The sequence below is a fragment of the Buteo buteo genome, chromosome 2 (genome assembly GCF_964188355.1).
Source record: "Buteo buteo chromosome 2, bButBut1.hap1.1, whole genome shotgun sequence".
In the NCBI taxonomy this organism is placed as follows: domain Eukaryota; kingdom Metazoa; phylum Chordata; class Aves; order Accipitriformes; family Accipitridae; genus Buteo; species Buteo buteo.
The window spans coordinates 69,496,664-69,512,589 of NC_134172.1; the positions used below are offsets into that span (position 1 = coordinate 69,496,664).

A 15,926-nucleotide genomic window follows, 5' to 3' on the forward strand; every position below is an offset into this window, starting at 1 on the left:
CCTACATGGCTCAAAACCATGAAAAACATTAAAAACTTTTGAAAACAAATAGTGTTCCAGCTAGCCAGAGCAGAAACAAGCAAAGAGATAGCATTGTGAGACAATTTTATTTTAGGTCCAGCACTAAGACAAAAATGCTAAGCATTCTAAATGATAATGCATGGCCCAGGTAGCTGGACAGAGAAGAGCATTTTCTACTGAAAAATTTGTTTTCCCTTTTCACACATTCTTGATAAGTGAAACAAACTAAAGGTTTTTTTCAAACCAAAACAAAACCAAGGTTTTAGGTGAACCTTTTCAATGAAAAAAATGAGGGAAGAGGGAGTATTCAAGAGAAGTAAATGTTCTTTACAAAATTTTCATTTTCCAAAAAAAGCCATTTCACTTTGGAAGAATTTGCAACAACACAGTCATCCATCTCTGTTAACCACCCTACTCCTTCATTTGGGATGATAAATAGAAGTCAGGTTTGACTATTCATAAGGTGGTATTTAAAGATCATACATCACTGAGTGCTAGGCTTAAAAAAATGCAGTGAATTGTATTTTTCAAAAAGAAAAAAGAAATCAGTAAAAAACAAGCACAGAAGCTGATTCAGTTCTAAACCCACAAACATTACAGTATACATTAGCACCATCATGTGGTATAACACTGGCCTGTACAAGACAAAATAAGCTAAAACTGCACAGGGCTGAAACCATTTCTGACCATCTTCTGTGTTGGGGCAGGGTGAAAGAAATGTAACTGAGAAAGCAGTAGGGTAGTTGCCCCATTCAAGACCAAAGTAAGAGTACTTTTACTAGATAATGCTAAACATAGCAAAACTTTTCTCTGGCACACATCCATAGCCAAGTTCAGGCATTTTCGGAGGCCCAGCAGGCTGAACCAACCAGAGCACAGCTGAGCTCAATCCTGACAGTGGAAGGCAGGGGGGAGCAGGAATTGGAGGAAATGTTGCCCATCCTTGCCAGAGAGGCAGGTTGGACAAGGAAATCAGTTATTACCTTGCTTTAGCACAGGGGAATGGTTTATTTTGCTGGCTGCAGTTTTCAGTGCTGTACAGAGCAGAAGGTGCTGCCAGGATGTAAAGCCTTTTTGAAGCATTGCTAGAAAGTGCCTGATGAGGATGAAACATTTGTCCATAGATACAGCAAGGTTTGCACAGCCCTTAGTAGCATTTGTGTGATCCTTCTCAGTCTGGTGAGGATGTGATTTCATGTCATAGCAAAAAACCTGGCTTCAAAGTCTGAGTGAGGAGGCTGAACTGGAATACTCCCTTTTTTTCTATCAAAAAATGATTCTGAGACTCTGTTGTTAGCCAGGGCTTTATCTTTTTTTAGGGTTTACCCAGAAGGGATTCAGGCAACTGTTTCCTGGATGCATTTTTCCTGCTATGCTTGGGAGTGGGAATCGTGGATGTGTGAAAAGGCAAACCAGCAGATCCTGCAGATAACCCGCTTCAACCCATCCTCTCTTAGTGCTGCAGCCTAGTAGAGAGGCCAATTTCCCATTCAATTCACCCCAGACCTCAGGCTAGTTGTATGGAAGGAGGCTAATCACTGGTCCCCAGGGCAGGTGGTTGACTGGAGAAGCCTTAGACCTAGACTCCTACCAAATACGTTCGCTCTTTACTGGTCCCCAGGGCAGGTGGGTGACTGGAGAAGCCTTAGACCTAGACTCCTACCAAACACGTTCGCTCTTTTTACAGGAAGGGATTCTCTGTCAGCAAGTTAACTCTTAAAAGTTGTACAACTTTGGAAGCTGGACTTTTTTTTCCAGCTGATTCAGGGCCGGGGGGGGGTCAATGCTTGTTGAAGCAGACCTTAGTGGTCTGCCTGCCCCATAGCAAAGAATCAAGGCACCAAACCTTGACAAGGACAGCCAGTGTGTGGCACTTCTAGGGCATGCAGTGAAACAAACATTGCCCCGTTCTGGAGGTTGTTAGCAACATAACCCAGGCAAGCAAGGCCTGTGTTTGCTGAGCCCCGTGTTGAAATCATACAAACATGGTTTTGCCACACTAATTCATCCACTCATGTGGCACATGCCTGTCGACCACATCATCTGTTTGCAGTTGCAACAGTACAGGCAGATTAAATCCCTACGGTCTGCAAGTATAGGCCATACAAGGTGTTGTGTGCAAAGGGCTCTGATCAGACTGCAGAATATATTAGCAAATATTCATTTGAAAGGAGGTATTCTCACTCTCTGGTCCTCTTTTGGGAAATCAGGGAGAAAAGGAGTCGCCCAAGGTTATAGATCACAGTGAAGTTAAAATATGAATTCTGGGCTTTCCAGGGTTGTGCTTTTTCTCCCAGATGACTTTTGTTTGCAGTGCAATGCTGGCTAGAGAATAGTACCTTCCACCCCCAGTCCCTCTGGAGACATTATTGTCTAGCACTCTGGCAAACAGGTATTAAGGATAGGAGGACTGACAAGGAGATGAGGAATTAACAAACAAGGGGATTAGTGTGTTTACAAGTTACTGCCTTTCAAAGCCACCCCTGGAGGTTTTGTGTTCTGGGAACCATTAACCCCCTGCCTAATGAGGGATACAAGCTCGACTGATCTATGAATCCTTGAATCCACAAGATGTTTAAAAATCTCTAACACAGTCCTGATACACAACAACCTGTGCCTTCATAAGTTGTTTTCATATGTGCACGAGACATACCTTGAGAGTGTTTGGAGGGAGTGTAAGTGATAACAGAAGGAGCTTCTCCATGCGTCCTCAGGAACAGCTTGTATTTCACAAGGAGGCAGCAGAGGCTTTCTCCAAGCCTGCAGTACCATTTCAAAGCTGCATTTAGCTCAGTTTCCTTTACATGTGGGTGCAAGGGTCTGGTTCCATCTGGAGGAAGGTTGTGTAGCACAGACTGCCCTAGAGATATCACAACAGTAAAAACAGTTCATTTCCCAGAGTTGCGAGGGTTGACTGAGGTCTTACACGTTTGACTCAGTTACAGGCTGTACGTGCCACACATCATGTACCTCTGAGATCCTAGAGTAGCATTTTAAAAAGTCAGCAGATGTGAAGACTGGGATATGTCCCCACTGCAGACTTCCATTTGAACAATCTGGACCTTCTTTTCAGCAGCCCAGATATGCTGCCTTGATTTCCCACTCACTAAGATTTCAAGGAAATTCTGCAAGAATGAAAGATTAGTCTCGTAACCAAGTAGTAAAACATGGTCCACATTCTTGCTTTAACCAGCTTCCCTGTTTCACCCGGTAACATGATAGGCTCAGCCGGCGGACTATGAGGTAGCGTCTCACCAAGTGTCATGGTATTTTATTAAGTTAGAAATGTGATAGCTACTGTTGTCACACTTCAGTGTACAGAACAATTCATTCACAAATGAGAAAAACAGATCCCTCCACAAATACCTTTCCCCTGACTTAATGCCCTGCATCACACAACTGAAGTGGAGTGGGCTGCATCAATATTATCCCAGCATGGCTCACAACAGCTATTGGGAGGGGGACTTAAAAAATGATGGGGGTAGAGGAGAGAAAGAGAGAGAGGTGCTGGCAGAGATCTGCTATTCAGCTGCTTGGCTTCAATTATATACAGAGATATACACCCCAGTGATAGGTTGATAAGAGGACTGATGAGATGAGAACAAGATAAAATCATGTGTCTTTTTGAGAATTATCTAAATTAAATCCTGCAGAAAATCTCATGATTATGGACAAGAACAATCTATCTGTGACATTTTGCCATTGATAACAAGTTTGGTTACTTGTTTGGGGATTTTTTCTTTTTTTGAAAGGGGATAGTTTAAAGTAATTCATAAAACTCTCAGTTGTGTAAGGAAGGTGTTGTGGTTTAACCCCAGCCAGCAACTAAGCACCACGCAGCTGCTCACTCACTCCACCCCACCAAGTGGGATGGGGGAGAGAATTGCGGGGGGACACAACGGATTAAAACTCATGGGTTGAGATAGAACAGTTTCATAGGACAGAAAGGAAGAACATAATAATGGTAATATTAACAATAATAAAATTACAATAATAATAACAAAAGAATTAGAATATACAAAGCAAGTGATGCACAATGCAAATGCTCACCACTCGCCAACTGATACCCAGTTGGTTCCTGAGCAGTGATCTGCCCTGCCCCGGCCAACTCCCCCCAGTTTATTTACTGGGCATGACGTCACATGGTATGGAATATCCCTTTGGCTGGTTGGGGTCAGCTGCCCTGGCTGTGTCCCCTCCCAACTTCTTGTGCCCCACTAGCTTTCTTGCTCGCTGGGCATGAGAAGCTGAAAAATCCTTGACTTAGTATAAACATTGCTTAGCAACACCTCAAAACATCAGTGTGTTATCAACATTATTCTCATGCTAAATCCAAAATGTAACACTATACCAGCTACTAGAAAGAAAATTAACTCTATCCCAGCCAAAACCAGGAGAGAAGGTAAGACAAATTCTGTGGTTTACAGAATACTGAAGTGGTGAAGAATAACTGTACCTTGATTAAGTTCTGACTTTGGAGTCGTGTTGTACCAAGTGCTTTTACCTCTGTTGAAAAAATCAGCCAGAACAAATGATAGCATTCATCAGCTTGAAGGCTTTCTGTTTTGTTCTTGCCTTCAAGGGTCATGGAGAAAGGAGATTTAAGGTGGTGGGATAAAAATCCTGATTTTTCTGTTTCTAATCTTAATGCTAAGACTAGGAAAGAAACCAAAGAAATAACATTTCTCAAATTTTTGAGGCAGGGCCTCCACCATTCAAACAATGAAGAATTTTGGAAGATAAGATCTAAAGTACATACTTCATGCAGGCTGAGCTCCAAGTATATATTCTGGTTAAATTTCCTGTGCATAGATTTCCTCATTACTGACACATATTATTCCTTAACTCTGTCTGTGGCCTTCAGTGCTTCAGACCAGCTTCCCTGCACATCAAAGGAAGCTCAGCCCCCTCAGAACAAACTGGGAAAACAGACAGGCATCTCTGGAAATTTCTTTGGGACAGATCTTCTCCCCTTGTAATTACGTGGGCATCCACCTCCTGTCCAAAGCAGTGTTCTCACAGGAGGAAATGCTGCCAAATCTCTGCCTTATCATGCCTACAAAGTTTAAAAAACACAGTTTTCCTGGCTAAAACACAAGCATCTCTCTCCCTCCTGTCTGGATAGGAAGGATTTTCACTTACTGTATATTCATGAGCTGTTGTGCCCTTAGATAACAGCAGATCTCTCTCTCTGATACACACAGACACACACACACACTCTATTCATATTTTGTGCAAGTGTGATGTGATACTTTTTCCTAACAATTAACTGGCTAGACTATGCCAGACAATACTAGCAATATTTAAGAATTTATCTCCTTAATATTACCCTTAAAGTAATTTTTCATTACATTCTTTCAAAATTTTTTTCAAAGCATTTACTTAACTGCTGTATTTTCTTTCATATGCTTCTCAGGACTGTGACCAGATCCACATAGATGATGTATCATCAGATGACAATGGTCAAGATCTAAGGTACGGTTTCTCCAGGCTGGAAGCTGCAGGTCAGGTAGTCCACAGCTGTTTGAAAATAGCAGGGGGCTGGTCAGTGATGTAAAATAACATTCTCAGACATGCGTCCTCTCCCCTCCCTGGCTCCATGCTGTCTGCATTTATTAAGCACACAGAAGCAGAGAGTCCCCTTTCTCACATTAATATGCCTGTGCCTACTGTCAAGCCCTGACTATACTGAACTTCGAACCATTCTGGGAAATATATCTAAAATTAGGTTGAACTCCTGTCAGACTACACTAGTTCCTGTTGTGATTTGGCCAGCCAGTTGGCACGGGTGTGGCTAAAATGCTTCAAAACCATATTGAAAGGTTTCCTGCTGCCCAATCTGTAATGTATGGGCTTAGTAGTGAGGACTGCGGACCTTGCCATGCCAGAGCCTTGTCACTGGTAGAAACTTGTACCGAAACTGCACCAAACATCACTATTACCTGTATAAGTTAGATCATCATGTACATAAAAACTACTTCTGTGCAGTTACCTCTACCTTTCCCAAAGTGTTGCCTGCAGAGTCATGGTAATTGGCATAAGAATGAAATGTGCAGAGGTCATGACGCAGCTTTATAATTTGTGTTTTTATGGCTGGTTATTATGAGGACTTGGTGCCAAAACAGCACAGAAAACAATGAAGTGTTTGAGGGAAGAGACTTTTCCTTCTGCAGGGAACACTTGAAAGATTTTTGCCCTAAGTGCTATGCTGGTTTGTGCTTTGCAAAGCACTGAAATGGCACATTTACATTTAGGTCCTTTGGCTCCTGTGGCCTGTAAGCGGGTGAGTCTGGATACTTCTTCAGGCATTGATTAAAACATTAATTTGAGTTTGATCTCAATCAGTGCACTTACTTTGAGTGAACAAAAAAGTCCGTATGCTAACAGCTTATCTTGAATCCTGTGAAAAGCCCCTGCCTGAGTCATTTCAGTTGTTTCAAAAGTACTTCTCAGCTGCTCGTGGCTTGTCTACATGGGAAATGAAGCTGAGCTGACTGAAGTATGTTAAGCATGTTGAACTCCTATCTGGATGCTCTAATACAGAAATAAAGTGGCATCAGGCCCTTCGAGAAGGGGAAATTACTGTGCAGTAAATCAGGATGTGAATATACAAGCACTGGCTACTCCCCCAATCAGGTGTCAGAAACACTATAAGCTGAGCTAACTTCAAGCTGCAGCTGAGAGGGGTAGGTCTGTGTTGCTGAGCCTTTCTGTCTGTTCCCTGGCTCTGGTACAAACCAAGTTTGTCCAAATTCACTGGGTCTGTCACCTGATCCTGCCAACTGTGCCCCACGAGCTGTGGCTGCCCTTTTCCATTGCAGCTCAGAGATCTGCTCAATCCATGAAACCCATCCTCATGCTGTCATCTGGCAAACATTTTAAGAAGACATGAGCTAGTACTGCCTCTGCATGCCCCCCCTCCCCCAAACCAGAGAACTGATCCATCCAGAAAGCAACTTTTTTTTTTTTTTAAAGCTGTATTCTCTTTTAACTGGAACAGTTCCCTCATCTGATTCATCTCAGTGCTGAAGAAATGTTTGTGCTGGTACAAAGAAAGGGACATCGAGGAGGGCTGAAGACAGGAACAAATGCCTGGTAGAAGGCAGGATTGCTTTCTTCAAAGGAACTGCCTGTTTAAGGTGTTTGTGGAATTGTCACTTGCTCCCAATTAATTGTGGTAATTACTCTAGAGTTGCTTTGAAATTTCTGCAGTTACCTTAGCAGCCTGGATGAGAGGCAGGTGAGGAATTTCAGTGACCTGAGGACAGTCAGACATTCTGTAGTCCAGAGAGCCTCAGACTTGGCAGGTAGTGCTAAGTAACCTGTGTTGTGTTTACAGTAAGAACATTTTTAACATCTATGCTAGTAACTGCTAGAGATGAACTCCAGTTCTGTACAGCGTGTCCTGCATATATCTCTGCTGCCACTTGTCTCCACATTTCTTTTCAATTGTTTCCACTCCCTGCTGGCACTGTATAGACTGTAATTATACTGACCTCTCCCCTTCCCTCCTCCTTTCCCAGCACATACAACTTCTCTGCAGATGGCTTTCACAGTTCAACTGCCAGTGCAAATCTGTGTCTGGGCTCAGGTGTTCATGGGGGAGTTGACTGGATGAGGAAATTAGCATTCCGCTACCGTCGGGTGAAAGAGATGTACAACACCTACAAAAACAATGTAGGGGGTAAGTGTCTGTGGCCAAGCAACAAGTGTGCCTTTCATCTTCCCAAATACTTCTGACCCTGCTAGGGACATGTATGGAGGAGGTGTAGGGAGCATTGTGATAAGAATACTTCACAGTGAGCTGAGCAAGTGTTTCAGCAGTCATCCTTAAATAAGGTTCTGTACAGGGTTTGCAGGAGATACACTAAAATACCTGGTTGAGTGGTATGAGAATGACTCCAGTCCGAGTGTGGGGCTTTATTTTGTAATTTCTTTGGCAGGAAAGCAACCTTCTCCAATTTTCCAAAATGTTTAGTAAGCAAGCAAACAGTTCAAAACTAAATATGCTTTTTTTCCACAGAACAAATGGCTGATCTCTGTCTGAAGGCATTCTTATACCATAACTACTTGTTTTTAACTCCCCCAAAACAATACCACCAGATATCAGGATGCCCTGGTTTCTTCCGATAGGCTGCTTGGCTTCTCTTTTAGAACATCAGTGCCAGGTCTCTGACTAGAAAGAGGAAGAAGCAAAACTCAGAGCATCACCACAACCTTTTTTTGGTTGGAGGAATAGCCTACCTGCATGTACTGGAAATGGTGCATAGCTTTTCAGGAGAACCAAAACCATCCTGGCTTCAGAAGTCTCTCAGCTCAGGCCACTCACTACCGGCTATAAACAGCTCTTTTGTCCTCTTGCTCACTTCCCATGCAAGCTTTATGCTAACTCCAAGAAAGGTGTTTTAAGGAGGTCCTGCAGCATGCAGGTTACTGATACCATTCTGCTGGAGAGGAAGGAAGCTGAGCTGCGGTAGCGTAGAAGTGTGCAGTTGGGCCTCATGTACCTCGAGGCAGAGCCTTACAGTGATATGGCAGTGGGCAAAAGGAAGCAGCCTGCACCAGGGCCAAGAGAAGGACAGTGAGAGAGATAGTATTCAGAACACAGGCAGGAGCCCTTTGGCATTCTACATACAAAGCCATGCAGCTCCCATTCTGTGCTTCTGCAAAGATGTTTTCCCTGCTTACAGGTTTAATAGGAGCTCCTAAGAGAGAAACCTGGCTGCAGTTAAGAGCAGAACTCGAAGCGCTGACTGATCTCTGGCTCACACATGCTCTGAAGGCACTGAATTTGATACATTCCCGGTAAGAACAGCTTAAAGAATTGCCTACAGGCTTGATCCAGGATCTCCTTTGCTTCCCTTTTTTTCCCCCCTCTAAACAAATCGAGACACATTCATAGGACTTTGCTGGCCAAACCTATGGGAGGCCAGTCTGCACATGTTTGCCAGACTTGAATTATCAAGGGTTGGGGTGAGCTTGAGATGATGAACTAGGCAAAAGAAAAGGTCTTTTTCCTTGCCTTTCTTTGGCTACCTCATCTGTGGCACACTTTTCATGTGAACAGATGTACAAAAGAGTAGGAAAGGGAGAAAAGGGCCCTTCTATCCCTGAACATGTTCACTCGAAGAACCCAGCATGGACATTACTACATGGTGTTTAAATTCCCACAGAATAGATCCTGGCATGCATGCAGTAAGGCTGCATCACTGCTGCTAGTTTGTTTTATGTTTTTTTCATTCTACTAAGTTGATAAAAAGACATTACCAGTACTCACATTATCTGCCTCTAGCTGCATAATCTCCCACTGGCTTGGGAATTTCCAGTTGCAAGAAAGGTTTGCTTCCTACCGTCTTTCAGTCTAGAGTAAAAGAGAGAAACACAGATTGCCATTTCTACTAACTTTTGTTTTCCAGGCCTAACTGTGTGAATGTGTTGGTCACCACAACTCAGCTTATACCAGCTCTTGCTAAAGTGCTTCTCTATGGACTGGGTACTGTCTTCCCCATTGAAAACATTTACAGTGCAACAAAAACAGGTAGGAGCAAACTAACTTAGGCATCCTCAAAGGTAGACTGAAGTTTTGTCCCTAAGTCAGGCACATCCATCCAACCTGATCGCAACAAACAATGTGTGAGCTTTATTTTGAGCTCCATGTTTACACATTCTAATTCACATCCTGACTGCCCGCACTTAAACTAGTACAGACTGAAAAAAAAACCACACACAAACCCCAAAAAACAAACAGTCTTCCCAAGTATTTCCATGGGGGAGTGAGCCTGAAAAATACCCACGCTGTGGAGCATCTACTGCATGTGGGATGTTCAACTGCACCCAGCTAGGAGGAAGACAGACTGATTGGATCTGTTACATACAGAAACACTGTTTGGGATCCTCTTATTCTTGTAGAGGGATCAAGTGTGCTGAATGAGCTTTATGAAGCTGTGTGAGTAATAAATACTGGTAGGGTTGGCTTGGGGCTGTTTTTGTGTTCTGTTCTTTCTGGTATGTGTTTGAACATCTAAGTTTTGTATTTTCATGTTTTTACTGCAACCAGAATGAACAGAAGAGGGCTCTTGAAACTGAATACCATGAGTGTTGTATCAGTCTACCAACTGCTGGTCTAAGCAGTGCATCAGTCACAAAGCTTACGGAAAACTGGCAGCACTTGGATGTCCTTGGTTGATAAAGAAAATGCTAGTAACTGTCACGAGATGGAGAGAATCCATCTCAGATGAAGATTCAGTTAGGTTCTAATTTCAAAAGAAAATGAGGAATGTAGCAGCAAGTTCAGTTAGGTCCCAGCTCCAGTTCCAGTACCTGAATGTTAGCCCCACCTGCTGTATGTGTCCAGATAAAAAAATGTGTCTTCTCTTCTGTTGCTTAGGAAAAGAGAGCTGTTTTGAAAGAATAATGCAAAGGTTTGGAAGGAAAGCCGTGTACATTGTAATAGGAGATGGTGTTGAAGAGGAACAGGGAGCAAAAAAGGTACAGTTTGTGGATGCCGTGCTGGCTTCTCCCAAGTTTTCGTTTCAATTACCCTTTCTTTACTTAGGCATTTAATGAAGCTCCCTCCATTTGAAACAGTTTACAATTGGTCTCATTTCTTAATATGCAAAATACTCAACAACCTTGTCAGAAACTTTGTACTGTAAAACCCACCCACCTTGGCAGCTAGTGCAATTTTTCAGGCAGTGGGTGTGTCACGTGTTCCAGGAATCATTCTTGCTTAATAAAGTTGGCTTTAAACACATGAAAAGGAAAACTCCAGTGTGTGATCTCAGATGAGCAAGCAGGGTGAATTTGAGCTACACATGTTCCTTTTGTAAATTCCAAATTATTGGAATTAGTTTTGAATTACTTATTAGAATATGCATATATACATACATGTATTTATGACTCATTGAGATCATAGGGTGTATCATTAGAGTGAATACCAAAGGGACTAGTACTGAGTTGCTGCCTTTACCAAAGATACATGAATCAATGTGATTAATTTCACAAGCAAAATGAAATTGGGAAGATGTACTGAACACAAAGTAGAACAGAAACTGCAAAAGCAGTATGGTCAGGAATAACAAGCCCTTGGTAATATTTCATGCTTACTGCATAGATGTGGCCCACTGACATTCATAGCCTTAGAAAGAGTTAAATGGACTAACCTGTGCATCCAGTTGAGTCCTCCAGTCATTAGTATCCACAGTCCACTCATTGGGATATGAGAACTGGAGTTTTAGGGACCAGTTGAAGCTTCTTTGCTTTGGGTAGACTGTAAGAGGAGAGGAGCTGGAACCCCAGAGCTTGGAAGAGAAAAAAGCAAAATCTGAAAAGACCAAAGCTTGCGTTCTGCTTACAGTGATTGTGGGGGATAGAGGCAGGCAGCTAGAAATAGAGCAAGGAATACCTTCTGCCATACACATGGGATATCAGTGCAGGAGTGTTAGAAACATGGAGAGCAACAACCAAAGATCTGAAGGAAAGCAGTCAGGTACATCAACTGAATTGTACAACATGACAAATGAACAGCCAAAGTTTTCATTCTAAACTTTAGAACAGAAACCTGCCTGGAATCTCCATTTATTTGGTTTTACAGGGACAATTTGTTAATGGCAAGCACTATTTGCAAGATGTCTTTGTACATCCCGGCTCTTGTGCTCCTGATGTGGCTGCAGAAATATGATTGAGCTGCATTTGCTTCAGGGGCATTGCACATGAGTTGAGCTGCAGGAACTGACTGCCTAAGTTCCATCTTCAGCAAACCGGTTAAGTTTTAATAGGCACACAGATGACTGGTGTAGCTCAGGTGATGTACAAAATATTACATCACAGGAACTCAGCTATACAGCTGAACCTTGTGCTGGAGGACCTGTCATCTCATTCCGAATGAAGATCCTGTAAAGGCTTTCCAAGCAAATCTGAGCTCATTGGGTGCACAAGCCCAGGAACAAAGGGATCCCAGCTGATAAGGTGATGGACACATGTTCTGTCCCCAGAATTGTATCTCAAGTCATCTTCAAAGCAGCAGAAACCCTCTTTTTTTACAGTGTATTTATTTCCCCTGGCCAATGGAAGCAACAATACCTGCGTCCACCTTGGAAAACTACCTAAATCTGCAAATTGTTCTACAGTTCATGAAGGGTTAAGGAATTGTCAGAGAAAAGTCCAAAATGCATGACTGGGAATGAAGTGATAATAGCCTGCTGCTTTTGACAGCCCAGTGCCATACTTCAAAGGCAGTGGGTCAGTGAACATGACTGCATCAAAGGCTGCAGGAGCTCTCTGGCTGTATGAAGAAGTGAGAAGGTTCAACAATCTTCTGTGCCAGGATTTCAAGAGCCCTCTTGCTTGTGTCTCCTGGCCTCAGCAGCTCTCCCATTAGTAAAGCACATTCTTTGCTGGGCTGTTGCCTCCTTTGATTGATGACAATCATTAGTCAAGGCTTCTACACACCTGAGCTTTATAAAAAAAGGGGGGGGGCAGGCAGAGAGCCTTTCACTGTTTTGCCGACAGCACTGATAATATCTCTGTTTTAGTGGGTCATTTTTCTTCACCTGTCTGATGAATGATAAATCTGTAAATGCTGAACAACAGGAGTGGCTGGGAGGCCAAGTTTTCTTCTCATTTAAGAAAGAAAAATAGATAATTTAATGGAAGGGGTTTAATAACAACCAGGGGAGGGGGGAGGGAGAAGGAAATAACTTTTCCCCTTAAAGTGAAATCGCAGAGCAATGGATTCCAGTTGCTTCAGATGTCTGTGTTTGCTTGCTGACTCTACACACACTGATAAATAGCTTGAAGGAAACATTTGTTTACTGATGGGCAACATACCAGAGGGAAACTTGAGTTGTATTTAAACATCAGAGGAGTGTAAATAGACACTCTGTAAAATAAACATCTGGAACCACTGCAGGGTTTTTTACACAGGTACATACTCTTGGAAAAGGAACATCTCCCTTCATCAGAATCATCTATCTAGGAAGTATATATTCTCTAAAGCTTTGTCTAAGCTGTTTATCCAGAAGCGGTATGTTTATGGTTGAATTATTTACAGTGATAAAATACTCAAAAATTTTATTCACGTACTGGAAAGGGTGTAAGCTCTGTCAGTTAAGGCTTTCTATACGTTTGTAACTGCATATCACATACTGTGTGTTGTAACACATATCACAACATACCACTGACTACAGAGACTGGTATTTTGGGAGGAAGCTAAGAAAATCACAATCCAAAATGTTGTTATAAAAATCTAAGTGCAGAAATGAGCTGTGTGATCTAAAGTAAAACCGCTTTAACTGTTTTGGAGAAGAAACAAATCCAGCTCAAACCCCAGGCTCACCAGAACATACCAAGAAAAGTTGTATTTCACATCTAAAAGCATGTTCTAATTTCTTTGATGTTAGCTCTTTGCAAGCAACCAGGGGGTCCTAGCAGTTGCTGATGATTGCAGAACTGTGTTGTTACAATGATGCTTTCAGAGTACTGTTTGTACCTTACCAGATCACAGTTTCCATCCCTGGTCCCCCTGCCTATTGAACTGCACTTGTTTCACAGCACTTACTTACTTCAAAAAGTTGATACTTCATCCTCTTTCAGATGCAAGTCTTGTGTTCCTGGAGTATATTCACAATTTTAAAGAGATTAATCAGGATATTATAAAGAAGATATACTAAGTCACAGGTAGTTGACCTTTCCAGATTTTGTCCAGGTGCTAAGATTTCAAGTGGAACTGGCTGGTTAGAACTCGGACATTTGTATACATGACTTCAGCTTTATCACCGTAACTATAAATTGAAAAACAGGGAGGCAGGAGAAGAATATAAGATAGTCTCTCAAAAACAGGAATTAGGAAAGTTTTTTGGGGAGTGGCTGTCTTACGAGCCTATCGCACCTTTTGCTGAAGCAGCAGTTAGTTACACTAAATGAATAATTGATCTGAGCAATGATACGGGTTCCTACATTTCCAGAAAATGCAGTATGGCATACTGTTCCAGGTAACTGGGAAAGGGAATTGTTAGGAAGCATTTTGACTCTGAGTGGTATTTTACTCTTTTGTTTAGGTTTTTATAAATTTTAATAACTTTCTTTTATGATATATATTGTTTACTTGCCTGTTAAGCACTGACAACAGCTTTCTACAGTGATGTTCACCTAAAATTGTTTCTAGAAATACTGCAATTCTAGAAACATTCCTAATTAATCCATGAAAAAAAATAGGGGAGTAAAGTTTAGTAGCTAGTACATTCAGAAAGTCAGCCCACACATGTCCTTCATCATCTCTGAAGCAGGACACTCCTAAGTTGTGGAGGATCTGCCTTCCTCTCTGCATAGGAGAAACAAACATATCGGCAAATAGACACTTCCCACTCCCTTCCTTCCTCTCTAAGATGCCTGTGACACCGTGACAACCTGGTGGCTCAAGTAAAAAGCTCTGTTCCCAAGGGTGCAAACTAAGAAAGTTGTTTTGATCTCAGTATTAACCAAAAACCAAAAAATACCCTCTTTTGGTTTCACTCTAGCACAACATGCCATTCTGGAGAATCTCTTGTCACGCTGACCTGGAAGCTCTTCGGCACGCCTTGGAACTTGAATATTTGTAGCAGATCCCAACATCTTAGCACTGTGAGGGCTTCACTCAAACTATTACATCGGTTCCACCTATTCCTCAACATTTTCTTAGTAAAAAAAAAAATCCCACAGCAACTGCAGTTTTTCTTTTTTTTGAAGGAGAACCCTTTCAGTGGAAGCCTTTAAGAACTTGCAGCCAAAGAACATTGTGTCAAGTCCTTCTTCCTTTGGACAGAGGAAAAGCCTTCAGATAACTCGCTGGGGATCCTGCAGTTATGTGGTTAAGCCGGATGCGTAGAGCTGTAACTGCCTTTTTGCCATCAGTGACAAACACTACAAGTCTTGGGTCTACTTGTCAGTTTTCTTGCTTTTGAAAGGGGAAGAGGACATAGTAAGGAGTCTCTGCACAGTACATGACATCACATGGGACCTTCTGAAAATAAGAGTGAAACTGTTGATTTTTTTTGTATTTTTTTAATTTATGAACTAATCTCATTATTCTGGTATTAAGCTCTGTACCTGTGTTTTTAATCTGGCTTTTTGTGGTGGGTGGGCGGGTGGGTAAAGTCTTACCATTCTAAATTAATAGTTCATTTCTCCAGAACAAACTCTTGGGAAAATCATATTGTGTACATTAATAATGACACATGGTACTGTTGGTAAGAACTATAGCTGTGTTTTTAAATCTTACATAGATGGTATGTGGACTGTGCATGTGTCTACACGGTGCCTTATGCTGCCATCTTGGTTTTGAGGGTTGGGGGTGGGGAAAAAGTACCTTGTGATGAGTGAAAGGCATTAAATAAAAACATGTTTACATTTTGGGGGACTAGATTACCTGCCTTCTCTTCTCTCCAGCCCCTCTTGGATCTAGAGGTACATGTAGAATACATACTCCCTGTTTCAAGGTGGGGTTAGACTAGAAGGACTCTGAACAGAGCCCCTTGGGTGCAAAATGGACTCTGTAGCCAGCTGTTCTGTCTGTTGGTGGGACAAAGACTGAAGACAGCGACTGTGTCCACTCGGAGAGAACATGGGCACTCAGCAAATCTAACTTGTCCTGCAAAGGAAGATAAAGGGCAAGCAAATACTGCAGTTGCGCATATTTATTTTTATGTAAATAAATGCATCTACAAGTAAGTTTCAACATTAGAATTTCGGCTAAGCTGGCCTGTTAATTCTTGCTGTCAAAACATTTCAGTTCTCTGGGCCTGGATGAATCTCTAATTTACTTTCAAAACTGCTCATTCTTGCTTGCTGTGGCACCAAATAACCTCAGAAGGATCAGAGCCTCACTGGAACAAGGTGTTAGAGAGATGCAGCAAGTAATACAATCCCCT

General features: G+C 42.2%; 1 protein-coding gene across 8 annotated transcripts in view; it reads left to right on the top strand.

The window, feature by feature from the left end:
- The window catches only part of EYA2 (EYA transcriptional coactivator and phosphatase 2), a 105,429-nt gene extending 89,701 nt beyond the window's left edge, over window positions 1-15,728 (top strand). For 6 of the 8 annotated variants that reach the window (XM_075018724.1, XM_075018695.1, XM_075018703.1 and 3 more), the window contains 6 exons: window positions 5,438-5,496; window positions 7,545-7,705; window positions 8,712-8,826; window positions 9,438-9,559; window positions 10,409-10,509; window positions 12,066-14,526. In XM_075018724.1, coding sequence (XP_074874825.1) covers window positions 5,438-5,496; window positions 7,545-7,705; window positions 8,712-8,826; window positions 9,438-9,559; window positions 10,409-10,509; window positions 12,066-12,164 — 657 coding nt within the window. In that variant the 3' untranslated portion in view covers window positions 12,165-14,526. The other 2 variants (XM_075018681.1, XM_075018686.1) reach the window with 2 other exon arrangements.
- Window positions 15,729-15,926: the final 198 nt, after the last annotated feature.